Source organism: Panicum virgatum, chromosome 2K (genome assembly GCF_016808335.1).
Source record: "Panicum virgatum strain AP13 chromosome 2K, P.virgatum_v5, whole genome shotgun sequence".
In the NCBI taxonomy this organism is placed as follows: Eukaryota; Viridiplantae; Streptophyta; class Magnoliopsida; order Poales; family Poaceae; genus Panicum; species Panicum virgatum.
In genome coordinates, this window is record NC_053137.1 from 41,402,942 (window position 1) to 41,416,542 (window position 13,601).

Below are 13,601 nucleotides of genomic sequence, written 5' to 3' on the forward strand. Positions count from 1 at the left end.
CAGGCAGCCCGCCTGCCCGGCAGAGGGGCGGCAGACTCCCCCCAAATATAAAAGCTGGGCCCTTCCCTCGCACTCTAATTTCCTGTCCACGAGATCCAGAGGTGGGAGAGGGAGAAATGAGGGGTGAGGGAGGTAATTCCATCGGTGAAGCCCTGCCGGATTTTGAATCTGAACCGCAGGTAACCAATATTTCTCAACTATTATAGACTTGTTTCTAAAATAATTATGAATTATAATAGATTTAGTTTTTGGATAGTGAAATGTATAATAGTAAATTTAGAATGACAGTACCTTATTGCTATTGCAGTATAAGACAGTGGCTGCCTCCAATTCTGTTGGATTTTCATGGATCGAAGAAAAATCTAGTATAATTCTTGAGATCATGACACATCTTATAATCAGTAAGAAGTTGGATCCATTGGCGGATGGTACGATAGAGATGGTGTTGTCCAAATTAGTAGAGTTTAAAGATTTCACATTGTTTCGAGGTATTACAACGCAAGATGTAAAGGGACACCTGCTAGAACGCCGTAAGATGTATATGATGGTATGTGAACTAACTAATCATCCTAATGTTATTGATTTCGTACAAAGTACTTTTACGATATGGATGCTGTCAGAGATGTATGAGATGCGCATTAAGATAACTATCATTCGGATCTAATATCTATAGTCATTTGTAATAAATTTTAAAATTGTCGTGTAATTATATGCAAGGATTACCCCGAGGACACGGAGGTGATTAACAAATCAATACCAAATTTTCGTAAATTGGTATGTATCTTCGGTGGACTCATACCGCAAACAAGACGAAGGAGGCGTGGAAGATCTTCGGGTGATAGTACTTGGCCTCCGCAATCACATAGAACCGGAGGTTCGTCAAGTCAAACTGTACCACCTCCAGCACCAAGTTCCGTTAACGGGGATGACGACCTATATGACTCATGCCCCTCAAACCATGGCCTCCAAGACCTGATGTTCCTCCCCTGTACATGAAAGTAGAACCAAAAAAGAGAGAAAGGGAAAGTCAAGAGGTTCATCAAGTCAAACTGCACCACCTCCAGCACCAAGTTCTGTTAACTGGGATGACGACCTAGATGACTTCATGCCCCCCGAACTATGGCCTCCAAGAAATGACATGATGTGTATCATATGGTGTTATTGTGTTGATCGGTCTAGATTGTGAAGTAAATTGTGACGGGGCGGCATGCTTCCTCTACCTTTAATTGCAATACTTATATGTTTGCTATGTTTGATTGCAATGATATTATTTTTTTTGAACCTTGAACCTCGTGTGGCTCCATGACTCGGTCAAGTAGAACTGGCGTTCAGAATTGTTTGATTTGTTTAATTGGTGCTTGTGCTAAAGGTGGCCACAAACCATGTGTCCAAGCATTTTGGGCCGACCAATTTGATACAATGAACGAAATTTAAATTGAACGTTAAACAAGATACCACATAAGATATTACATTGAAGGTTTCATTCATTACAACCAAATTCTATAGAAATACGCACTGCCAACTAATTAAACAAGACATTTAGGCATACTACATACACAATATACTTAGTTTCGTACAAACAAATACATTGGAAGGTGTGTCGTGCACAACTACATGCGGCGAATTCTTGTAGCTGGAGCCGACCCATTCGTTGTATTCCCGGAAGGTCCAGCCTCAACAACAGCAGTGGGTACTGAAAGCTGTGGGCACTTCTTGTAAGTGTGACCATCCGCTCCACACAAGTTGCAACGTTTTTTCTTCATTTCCAGTCTTGGACTCGTCCATTCCGTTCCAGATACGACGTGTCTGTCATCGGCATATGCCCCTCTTCATAGCTAGATCAGGGATGAGCATTGGATGAAGATTTTTTTGAGTGAATGGGCATAGAATACCGATGCTGTATATCTCAGGACATCAAATCTGTGCTGCGGCTTCTTTTGTGAAATATTGAAAAACATATGACGCATCATCTAACCCAGATACAGAACAAGCCGCGATGACATAGGATCATTGTAAGTGATGCACCTTTGGCTTCTGGCATCGGCAGAACATCCTCCCGTCAATAGTTATCAAGACTTCTTGAATTACCATTTGTCTGCGGACACCCTGTCTGGTCCTGTCCCTGCATAATATCTCAAATCTTTGCTCCTTTGTGCCCATCGATATGACTGAGTGAAATCGAGCATTTTCAATTTTTTTCTCCATGTAGCAAAATTATTTTAGAAACAATTATATAATAATTGAGAAATATTGGTTACCTGCGGTTCGGATTTAAAATACGGCAGAGCTTCGCCGGTGGAATTACCTCCCTCACCCCTCTTCTCTCTGGATCTCGTGAGCAGGAAATAAGAGTGCGAGGGAAGGAGCTCAGCTTTTATATTTAGGGGGAGCCTGCCGCGCCCTACCGGGCGGGCGGGCTGCCTGACGCCCCTCCATCGGGCAGACGGGCTTCCGCCAGGGGCCTCTGCACAAAAAAATATATTTATTTACATGTAGGTCCCTACCGACCCTTTGCCGGGCGGTAGGGGTATACTGTAAAATGTGAAACCAAAAATATATTTTTATAAAAAAACGTTTTTAAAAAATATATAAAAAAAGCCGCTGACCAGTGCGCCTCGGCTCCTTGCGCCGTCAGCCCGTCACACGGACACCCCCCGACGGACGGCCAGACCTCCGTAGCTCGCTCCTCACGCGGACGCCACCTCCGTTGGTCCGCCTCCCGACTCCCTCTCTCAGCTAGGCGCTAGCAGCCGCCACCCTACCAGATCCGCCGCGGGCGCCCCCTCGCCGTGCCCGCCTGCCGGCTGCCTCCAGAGCCCAGCGGAGGCGCCTGGCGGGGCAGCGTAGGCGCCTGCCTGCCCCCAGCCCCTAACCGGCCAAATAAAGGTAAATCCACATTCCCCTTCCTAAATCGAGCCAGTATACTAGTAGATCAGTAGATTAGTAAATAATAATTGATGTCACATGTGGATTAATAGATGCAAGAATTGAGGAATGAGACTACATTATATATGGGTTGGTTAATGGATAATTATCTACTCACAATCATCTCATCCAGCGAGATATCTTCTTTCAAGTGAATGAAGATGATATAATTAATACTTTCACGAACTTTAGGAAGTGTAGGCCTAATAAGAAGAAATAAGGTAATCTTTTTAAGGGGAAATTCCTTGTGAGGCCCTGAAACAAATGAAGGTCCCTTCTATGGCTCTGGAAAATTGAAACACCCTTTTGTGGCCTTCTTTTTATTTTCATTCCCTTTTATGGCCCTATCGTTATCTCTCCAGTTAAGTCCCAGTTAAGTGGCTGTGAAAAGACCAAAATACCCCTGGCACACCAACAGGTATTCAAATCTCATAGTGAACAGATATTGGACATGTATTATTTTTTGACAGCATGATATTATGAAGCACACAGTACACATTTCTCTTGATTTCTTGATCGAGAAGACTCCCTCCAATCGATTTCCTTCTTGGTGTCAGTACTAATGATATAGTATTCCGCAATCCACAATCTTGCTAGGAGTATGTAAAAAGAAAAGGAAGTCCACGATTTTGTATGTCACCCCTTATTTTCTAGCAAAAAAAATTGACTTTTTCCACCCAAAAAAATTGGCTTTTTCCACACGGATGTGCTCCTAACAGTCCACCTTGTTCGTACTAGATCAAATTGAAAAAAGAGAAGTGAAAGTTGCTCAAAACTCAAAACTATTTCAGCGACCTGGAGATGCAAACAAAAATATAGGATCAATAACGATAATTTATATACATGGAGATCAAACAAGAAGTGAAGAAACACTATACTCATATCTCTATCTCTTTCAATCAACAGAATAGCCTTACTGTTCATTTGGCAAGCCAATCAATACAAGGGGGGAAAAGAGCCACAAGAAATCCAGAAAAGAAAAAATAAAGAGCAGGGAAAAAGAGAAGAAAGAGAAGCAGAAGGGAATAGTAAATACTAAACGATCCTCTCTTCTCCTTCTCATTCTTCTCCTCCACCTCGCCATGCACGGGCCCACGCGAGCGAGATCAGATCGCGCACGGCCGCCGGTGATGGCAGCAATGGACGCGCCGGCCGGCCAAGAGCCAAGACACGCGCAGGCTGCGCAGCAGTAGAAATGGCCGCCGCCTGCTCCTGCGCGCGGCTGTCGCGAGGCCCTGCGCGCGTGCGCCCTAGGCGCGTCGCGCCCCTGGGGAGGGGCTTCTCCGCTGCGGCGTGAAGCGGCGCCGCCGCCTGGGGGATGGGGTCGGGTCAAGGGGCATGAGAGTGGGATGGGATGGGGTCAGGGGTACTTCAGTCCGAAAACTTTTGCTGCTCACCTCAAACCCTAACAGATTGGGCTAACGGATCCAACGGTAGGGCCATGGAAGGGAACGAAAATAAAAAGAAGGCCACAAAAGGGTATTTCAATTTTCCAGGGCCATAGAAGAGACCTTCATTTGTTTCAGGGCCTCACAAGGAATTTCCTCTCTTTTTAAACTATTGTAGGTGTGCAAGCTTATTTTATGCATTTCTAAGACTTAACGTGCTTCTACTATTTATATTGTAATCTATGCAAATATTGAACCTAATTGCTTACGTACCGAATTGCTCGAGGAAATTTTTTTGTTGTGTACCCATTTTTTTAGATTCTACCATAAATATCGAATTATGTGTTGAAATTTTGGCATGGCATGCCCTAAGTTTCAATCTTAGCTCTGCCACTGCTTCCCGCCGTCTTCTCCCCCACCGCCATCCTCCCCCGGCGTGACTTTCCCGCTCCTCCGCGCACCTCTCGTGCATCTACATTCCATCCGTCAAGAAGCCTTGACCTCCACCTGCTCTTCTTAGCCCCCAGCTCCGCCGCGGCAGGTCCCCAGCTGTTCCAATGGAGAAAAACATGGAGGCTGCCAAGAACACGACCGCCAGCAGCCCCACCTTCGCCTCCCCTCTCTTTTCCTTCTCCAACACCGGCAGCGCCTCTTTCGGCTTCGGCTTCGACTCTGGCGCTCCGCCTCCGCCGCCGGCCGTCAAGGTCCAGCCCTCCGAGGTACCTTCTCATCTCCACCTCTTTTCTCCTCTGTTTCTGTGCTCTTTTTATTTTTTTAGTTATAGCATTAAAAGTCCGATCCTGCAGGAGTCGCCTGTTGCGTCAGTTAGCATGGAGCCCGTGGTGGTCGATGACTCCCTGACGATCTACAAGGTGCGGTTGCAAATGTGCTTGCTCGCTTGCCTGCCCTGTGTTCGTGGAAATGCTTCTGTCATTGTGTAATCCTCAACTGTGCTATGCTGCAAACGAAATTATCACAGGCCTAACAAATACATCAATGGAAAAATCCTGTATGTATTTTCTAATTTACTCTACCTAAGATATCATGTTTGGAGACAAATGACAGTGAATCAAAACAAAAGGAAGTCAAACACTACTATTATTAGCAAGTTTATATCGTTTACTTCAAACACTCATCTTCCTTCCTTCCCTTTCCCCTAAACCAAAGAAAGAAGAAAGATATTTTTTAAAACTGGAATAGTTGCCTGACCAAACCCCTGATTGCACATAAACACATTGCAGTAACTATGATGTTAATTTTATTACTGCTGTTCGACAAGATTTTGCTCTTATACCATATCCCAATGGTTATTCTCAGCCTGTTTTGTGAATCAGGGGGCCAAAGGGGAGTCCAGTATATGACAACTAGTACCACTGCAGTCTGCAGCTGTCATTGTTTGGGCATGAGTGGCTATCACCTGCATCGTGGGTGGGTTACAGCAAGCAACACAGGGACTAAGATGTGGAATATGATTATGGTTGCTTATCTGGTGTTCATATAGATTAAGATTGAATATGATATTTTTAGAATTTCATTCAGTTTCATTAAACAGTGTCCACGCCTATGTACACCACTGGTCATTCCCATCTCCTTGTGAGTTGTGATGATGCTAAACTAAGCTAGTTTTCTTTCTCAATCTTACCAGGGGAGAGTGAGTACATCTGATGTTTTTGGGGTCACAGACTCTGATTTGGTCCCAGGAAAATATGAAGGTGAAGATTAAATATAGTTTGTTCTTTACAGCATATTTTTATTTATTTATTTGGCCCTGCGAAGTTGAGCAAAACCATTGGCACCAGGTGGGCTGAAGCTGTGGGAAGGTTCATTAGACTTGGTGAAGGTCCTAAATTCCGATATCAAAGAAGGTAGATTGCTTCTAGAAGGCAAACATGTATTAGAGGTGCGATGCTTGCTCTCAGGTGTCATCTTTATGCATGTGCCCTTATCGATTCAATTCCTTTTATGTTGAAATTACTGATCCTAGCTATTGTTGGTGTAACCTTCTCTGTTCTGTATATATGTGCTCAGCAAATGAACCTGGGATCATAATCTGCAGTAGAATGTCCAAATCACCGAAATTGTTAACAGAACTATTCAAACAAATGGTTTTAAAGTAGGAAATGTGTTGAGCATGCTACTTACATCAGCTATTTTCTTTTGATTCTTTAGCTTGGATGTGGACACGGCCTCCCTGGCATTTTTTCAGGTCTTAAGGTATTGCTCTCGATCCTTCCTTATCCGGCATTTTGAAATAACTCCTCATATATATTGATTTTTCAAAACTCGAACTGTTAGGGTGCTGGTCTGATTCATTTCCAAGATTTCAATGCTGAGGTGCTTAAGTGCCTGACCATACCAAATGTAAAAGTCAATCTTTTCAAGGAATCATCTGAAGGAACATGTACATCTAGGAGTGTTGGTTTCTTTGCTGGTGATTGGAGTGAAATGGATAAGCTGCTTCTTTGCGGGGATGCTGAGAAAGACAAAACAACCAGTGGTGTTACAGAAGACAAAACATATAATGGTTATGATATCATCCTGATGGCTGAGACTGTTTACGCTTTATCTTCTCTTCCAAATCTCTACAGGCTTATCAAGAAGGTCAACATTCGAGATTTTCATTTTATTGAATATTTCTTCCTGATTAAAGGTTGCTGAATCTTGTCTTTCTTACACACTGAAAGCCTTTTGCAGTGCTTGTGCTACCCTGGGGGTGTGGTTTACATGGCAGGGAAGAAGCATTACTTTGGAGTGGGTGGTGGAACAAGACCGTTCCTACGCTTGGTTGAAGAAGATGGTAAGTTGTCTGTCCTTCCTGTGTAGAACTTTAATATGCAAGTTTTTATTTGTGTACACCATATCTTTTTTCCCTGTTGGATCAAATGCTTGTTTTATAAACTTGTGAACCGTAGCTTTTTTTCCCAGTAGGATCAAATGCTTGTTTTGTAAACTTGTGAAAAAAAACACGAGGGAAATGATATCTGCTTACTTCATGGTGATCATTTATGTGTTGTTTTCTCTTTTCTCTACACGTGCCACTTCAGAATTATATGACACTTTATATTTCCAGGACACTTTATATTTCCAGATCATCAAACTTCTTCAACTTTGACCGCTAATATATACGAAAACTATTTATATCAGTGACAAGGAAATAGTAATATTTAATTATCTAGATTTGTTATACTATGTGCTTTTACAATATAAGGTACTTTTACTAACATTTTACTACAAACGATGTTTTCATTACTTATTATCTTGTCTGTCCAATGCGTCATATGTTGTTGAAGAGAGGGGTAAATTTTTCTTCTTTTCTTTTTCTACTCACAGTCCCAGTGAATGGTATCAACATGTGTTCTAAATCTATAGTTGTAAAATGTAGATTATCCATGCTTAATACGATATTTTACATTCCTTAACAATGGATGGTATTATCTTTTTGTTGATGGGAACATAACTGTTTCTACTAACTTTTTGTTGTTCTCTAGGCGCTATGCTAACTGAGCGGCTCAATGATGTTGCCGATGGATCATCCAATGTTAGGGAGGTTTGGAAATTCTCGTTCAAATAGATTAGCACTTCCCTTGCGATTGTCGGAGAAACTGAAAACATGTATTGGACTTCATATTGGTAGAGGGAAGCCTTGGTCTAGGAGTTCCCTTATTCGGCTAATGTTCCTTTGACTGTTTCAAAAGCCGAATGTTTCATTTGGAATTTTGATATGATTATGAACAGAAGTCACTGCTTCTAATCTTGAAGGCTCAAGAAATTCCTGTACCTCCAGATCATGCTTTTAAACTCGTGTTGCCTCTCCTTAACACATGAATTTTCCTCCAACAAAAGTATCCCCTTCCTAGAACAAAAGCTTCCACTTTCCATTCAGCATCATTGCCAAGATTCCTGCTAGTTCCAATGGCAGACACAACTGATTGAGTAACACCTGACAAGTCAAAAAAAAAAGGGCGCAGGGACAAAATTCTACCCCGGATGCTTCACCCTTCCAGCTTTCCATCCCAAATGATACACCATGCTTGCTTTGCTGGCATGGGGCCAAGGAGGTGACTCATGGCAGCCAAGAAGAATGTTTTTGACCCAGTAAACCACTCGAGATGTCATGCACTGCACCCAAACAACACCAAGACTGACAGCGAGAGGTGCCAATGGGGTAGGGACATGGATGTGAGAGGATGTCCATAGCCCCATGTGATGCGAGGAATCAGGCATTAGGGCAAGCTTTGTCCCCATCTCCACGTTTCAGCGCTGCCGATCCTTCAACATGGTATACACCTTTAGGAGGGGGGGCTCATTCCATGTGCCTACTGTTGTTTTAGTCCTTGTGATCTGCGTGTACGCGCGCCCTCCTCGTAGTGTCTATATCTCCTGTCTTGCAGCTTTCGCAGTGAAGCTGCCATGGTGGGCTTCTTCCAGGACGCCGGCGTTGGTGTCGGTGGCGGCGGCTGCCTGTTCCAGTACCAGCGGCTGGAGCGCCGGGACGACGGTGCCGCCCCAAGGTCCCGGTGGCGGTGGCTGCCGGCGGCTCTGAACGGCGGTAAGGCGGCCTCGTCTTCTCCCCCATGCTCGTTCCATGCCAAGAAGCTCAGGTGGGGCAGGATCACCTCGGCCCTGATCCCGAGGAAGGTGGCCGAGCTCACCGCCAAGATCCGGCACGCCGCTGGCGCCGGCGCCGCGGCTGAGGCCGACGCGTGCCCCGCCGTCGTCATCTTCATGTCGCCGTGGGGGCTCCCGGTGCTCTCCCGGCCGCTCCTGGCCGGCCACAGGAGCAGGTGTCAGCATCACCATGGGAGGGATGCATTCTGAGCTCTGGTCGAGAAGGAAGCAGGTACCAAAGAATCCGTGTTCATGGTGATGGTATCGACATGTATACCGTGTGTGTGTTTGAGCTAGTTGATCCGACCCTGTAGGCTGAGTATTAATTGTTTTTTTTTTCATTTTGATCTGCGCAATGTATACCCGTGTCGGGTCGTCGTGCTGGCAGCCGCATCTGATGAGCTTGCTTGGATCTGTTGTCTGATCCTGACCAGCAGAGAGAGGTTCGTCAGATCTTCGTGCCAAAACTTGGATGCAGAGAGAGAGAGAGAGCAGGGTCTCGTCCTTTTTGTGAATTGTTATGCAGAAGTTTCACTCCCAACCTCAGACAGAGGTCTCGTTCAATTGGTGGCTGCTGTGAGGGAAGCTGCACTGAAATTCGGCGCAAAAAGTGAGTCGCTGACCGGGCCGGGAGTCTCGGTGGTGCCAGTCTCGTGCCTCTCGCGGTCTATTTGGCCTAGCCACGCATACCTGCGCCCAAGCCTCGACCCTCGGCCTTCCTTGTGGTACTGGTATGATGCTTTGTGCCTTTGTGCCGTCAGTCTTGTGCCACTCGCTGGCTATGAAAGCCTACTGACCAAGCGAGCCATACATGTGTGAGGTGCTTTGTTGAACTTTGTGTTTCAACTCTGCTTTTGGGGGGGGGGGGGGGGGGGGGGAGAATTGCATCTGACGATCATTTGAAGAAAAAAAAAGAAATTGTTGTCCTAGTGCATTCCAGTTGCTGTGAGCGAATGCCAAAGTTTGATGCTAGTTATAGTTTGTATTGACTTCGCTGCCAGTCAGGTGATCTGTTTGGCCGGGCCTTTGCCGCCATGGACTGACTATAGACGGTGTTTCTTAATGCAGAAATTTTCACACAGGTAGGTCATAATCGAGAGAAATTATTCACCCCCTTCTACAATTTCATACCTAGCCTACCATATCAGCAAATTTGCCGATGTGGCAGTTCATTTAACGCCTGCGAAACACTTTTTATGTGCGTCCTTTGCGACAAGGGCAATACGGCATGCGCGCTGTGCTCTTCATCGACGGCTTGCAATCCTTTTTCAGAAGAAAAAAGAACGGGTAGCAATCAACCGCTACTACAGACATCCAAAGCGGCGCACGTGTTCTGACAGAGTCGCGCGAGCATCACTACGATGGATGCGCGGCCATGTCGAAGCATCATCGTGCAGCTTGCAGCACGCGCAGGGGGATTGTTGTCCTGGTATGAAAAAGAGAGGAAAGGAGTACTACTCTGGATTCTGGAGCAGGGAGAATCCATCAAAGGTCAACCTACAAAAGTTGAAACTTGAAACCCTCTCCCCTACCTAGCGCACCTTACTACATCCATGGAGATGGAGTAACTCTCTCTCCCGTGCCGCTGCACATAAATGTTGGCCCTCTCTCTCTCTCTCTCTCTCTCTCTCTGATCTCTTCAACATCGGAGCCACCACAAAGGGCGCCTCAAGATCCACAGAGAGACTGACACAGAGTCGAATGAACTCAGATATGGAGGAGGAGGATGCCGATGCCATTGCCATGGACGAGGAGAGCACCACCAAGCAGAAGCAGCAGGCTGCGGCATGCAACAAGCGCGCGAGGCTCCACAGGCCGTTCCTGTGCCTGTCCAGGGCCCTCAAGAAGCTCCACGCCCGCCGCGGCCAAAGCCAGCGAGCGCGGGCGGCTCCGAGCCGCCGCCGACGCCGTCGTCCTCCTCCGCCGCCGCGTTGTTCCTCTCCGGGTGCATGCACCATCCCCGGACCCACTCCTTCGCCTCCGCCCGCCGCCGCCACAACAAGCACGACGACGACGGCGACCACGGGGACGCCATCGCCGTCAACTTCCGGTCACTCCGGATTGGCAGCACGGCGGCGCCCGCCGCTGTCGCCAACGAGAGCTCCAGCGCCTCGTCGTCGTCGTCGTCGGCGCAGGATCATTACAGCAGCGACGGCGGCAGGGAGCGCGAGGGCGTGGCGCCGCCGCCTGCCGCAGTGGCCAGCAAGGCCCTGGCCGGCGGCATCGCTGGCGTCGCGGTGGTGACGTTCTCCGCGGCCCTGTACGAGGACTTCCGGCGGTCCATGCGGGAGATGGTGGACGACGCCGCCGCGTGCGGCTCGGCGGCGGCGCCGGCGGTGGACTGGGACTTCATGGAGGAGCTGCTCTTCTGCTACCTCCGCCTCAACGACCGCGCGGTGCACAGGTTTTAAATCGCCGGCTAAGACGTTTGTTACAGTATTTAGCGGGCTATAGCCGGTTTTAATGGGCTAAATGCCATAGCGACCGCCCTTTCTAGAAGCTATAGCGGTCTATAGCGGAAGTTATAGCCGGCTATTTAAAACCTTGTGTGCACGGGGACATCCTCCGCGCCTTCACCGACACGGTCGCCGCGCTCCGGCGGCGGCGGAGGAGGCGCAGGGCGGCGGCGGCGAAGAGCGCGGGCGCGCCGGCGGGGCGCTGGAGCGGACAGCAGCGGTGACGGCGACGTGGAGGCCGTAGTGATACGTGCCGAGGACGAGGAGGAGCATAAGTAAGCCGGCCGTCGGCGGTGCGGCGCCCGGCCGGTCAGCCGGCGTCCCTACGAGTTAACGGTCGCGCGCGCGCGCTTTTACGAGTCCTATAAATCCTAATGAATGTGAAAAAGTAACCTGCGTGTTAATTACTCTGTCACCGTGTATTTCCTAGGGTGGTGTTTATACCGGACATATGGCGAGTGTTAATGTATAATTCTACTGTATAATTATCAGGATTGAGAATTTCGACCAAACTAAATAAGTGGAATAGTGATTAAACTCCTATCTCATCCCATCCCATGACAATCCTTCCCTTCCTCCCTTTAATCACTTTGCCTTGGCGACCCGTTGCGTGTTGCGTGGTTTCTTTCTACACTACATGACACGATTGTCAGCTTTCACTACCCAGGACCAGGAGCGAAGCTAGAGCTCACTAAATTTTTAATTTAAAGTGGGTGCATGGGCACCCACTGGAGGCTATATAGCTCCGCCTCTGCTACTACCCACACCGTCTCCTCCGTCCACCAGATTCCGTTCCAAAAAAAACACAAGTTATTTTAGGATTTAAATTTTCTCATAAAACAAATCATTTTACAGTAGTTAGAAGATGTATGTGCATGTAAGAATCTTAGTGCCAAACATATATATATATATATATATATATATATATATATATATATATATATATATGATAAACTGGGGTAAATATAATCATTTTATCTACTTGGTAATCTGTCATAGAATTTTGTCTTGTATTTTGGGATGAAGAGAGTATATGAATTTTTTGTAGCGCTTTGGTTCCCTATTAAACACCTAAAAGATACTTAATTTCTTTCTAAAAGTAGTATGCGTGCTCACAAAATTTAGATGGCTAATATAGAGTAAAAGCAAGATATATTATAAGTTGTGTGATAAAAACAACTTTTACGATGGTCAAAAAATAATTTCATACTTTTTCTTAAAAATAATTATCTTAAAATTTTCATGATAGATTAATAAAAGGATAGAATAACCTTAGTTGACCTTATTTATTAGCCTGTATTAGCACAATTGATTCCTAGATACATGTACATTCTAAAAAGAGTTAAATACACCAACCGTCCTTGAACTTGTTCCGAGGTGTCACATAGGTCCACGAACTCGCAAAATTGAAATCTGATACCCTGAACTTGTTAAGTTGTGCCACTTAGGTCTATACCCATGCAGAAAAACCCTCTAAATTTGCCATCTTCTACCTTCACATGTCGCGGGTGAGATAAAGAGAGATAGAGAGAGAGAAAGAGGAGGCAATGCCGCCGGTGTCAATGTCGAGCTCCACTACTCCAGGGGCGCGCGAGGGAGAGAGCACCGCCGCTGGACGTGCTGCCACTGCCGCTGCCCCTGGCCCGCGCCCAGCGCTGCATCCCGCTGGGCGAGGGAGAGGCGCATCCGCCCACCATGCGCTCGCCTCCGGCCGGCCCGCCTTGCTCGACGCCGCGTGCCGCTCGCATGCGGCAGGGCCGCCTCGTTCGATGCTTCCCTGCTCGCTTGCGGTCCATCAGTCTGCCCACGCACACCCTTGTCCTAAAGGTTGAGCAGGAGCTGCAGCAGCTTAGGGCCCTCGCGTCGCCACCCTCGGCCTCGCTGTCAGCGCGCGTTGCTCTAGGACCCTCCTAAGCTGCCATCGCGGGACGACGCGACCGTCGTCGGTGGCAGGGTAGAGGCGTACTTTATGGCACTGAAGAAGGCGAGCAGGGCGATTAGAAGGGGTACGGCAGGCATGCCGCGCCGCCGAGACTGGCAGGGATGATTCTTGCGGCAGTGCGCCGAGGGCGGTCGCGATGCTGGTGGAGGTGAAGGGGCTCATCGTCTCTCCCTACAGTCGTCCGGTGCGGGGCAGTTGGGCCGGAGTGGCCGCCGGTGGTGGGAGCAGGGTGCATAGCCGGCGGATTGAGAGGTGAAAGAGACGAGGATGATGTAGATATAG

The 13,601-nt window shown here is 47.3% G+C and overlaps 1 protein-coding gene and 1 pseudogene across 4 annotated transcripts; both read left to right on the forward strand.

Annotated features, from left to right (window-relative positions):
• Window positions 1-2,624: 2,624 nt before the first annotated feature.
• On the forward strand, window positions 2,625-8,096 carry LOC120677391 (histidine protein methyltransferase 1 homolog). 4 transcript variants are annotated; one of them, XM_039958548.1, is made up of 9 exons: window positions 2,625-2,886; window positions 4,699-5,032; window positions 5,120-5,185; window positions 5,959-6,025; window positions 6,113-6,213; window positions 6,483-6,527; window positions 6,609-6,914; window positions 7,008-7,110; window positions 7,802-8,096. In XM_039958548.1, the coding sequence occupies exons 2-9, from the start codon at window positions 4,871-4,873 to the stop codon at window positions 7,882-7,884; spliced, it is 933 nt and encodes a 310-aa protein (XP_039814482.1). In that variant the 5' UTR covers window positions 2,625-2,886; window positions 4,699-4,870; the 3' UTR covers window positions 7,885-8,096. The 4 variants fall into 4 exon arrangements, with proteins under 4 accessions (XP_039814482.1, XP_039814489.1, XP_039814496.1 ...); XM_039958555.1 differs by having other exon boundaries at window positions 4,834-5,032; XM_039958562.1 differs by having other exon boundaries at window positions 4,855-5,032.
• A 1,710-nt stretch (window positions 8,097-9,806) lies between these two features.
• On the forward strand, window positions 9,807-11,332 carry LOC120695306 (annotated as a pseudogene).
• The last annotated feature ends 2,269 nt before the right edge of the window (window positions 11,333-13,601 follow it).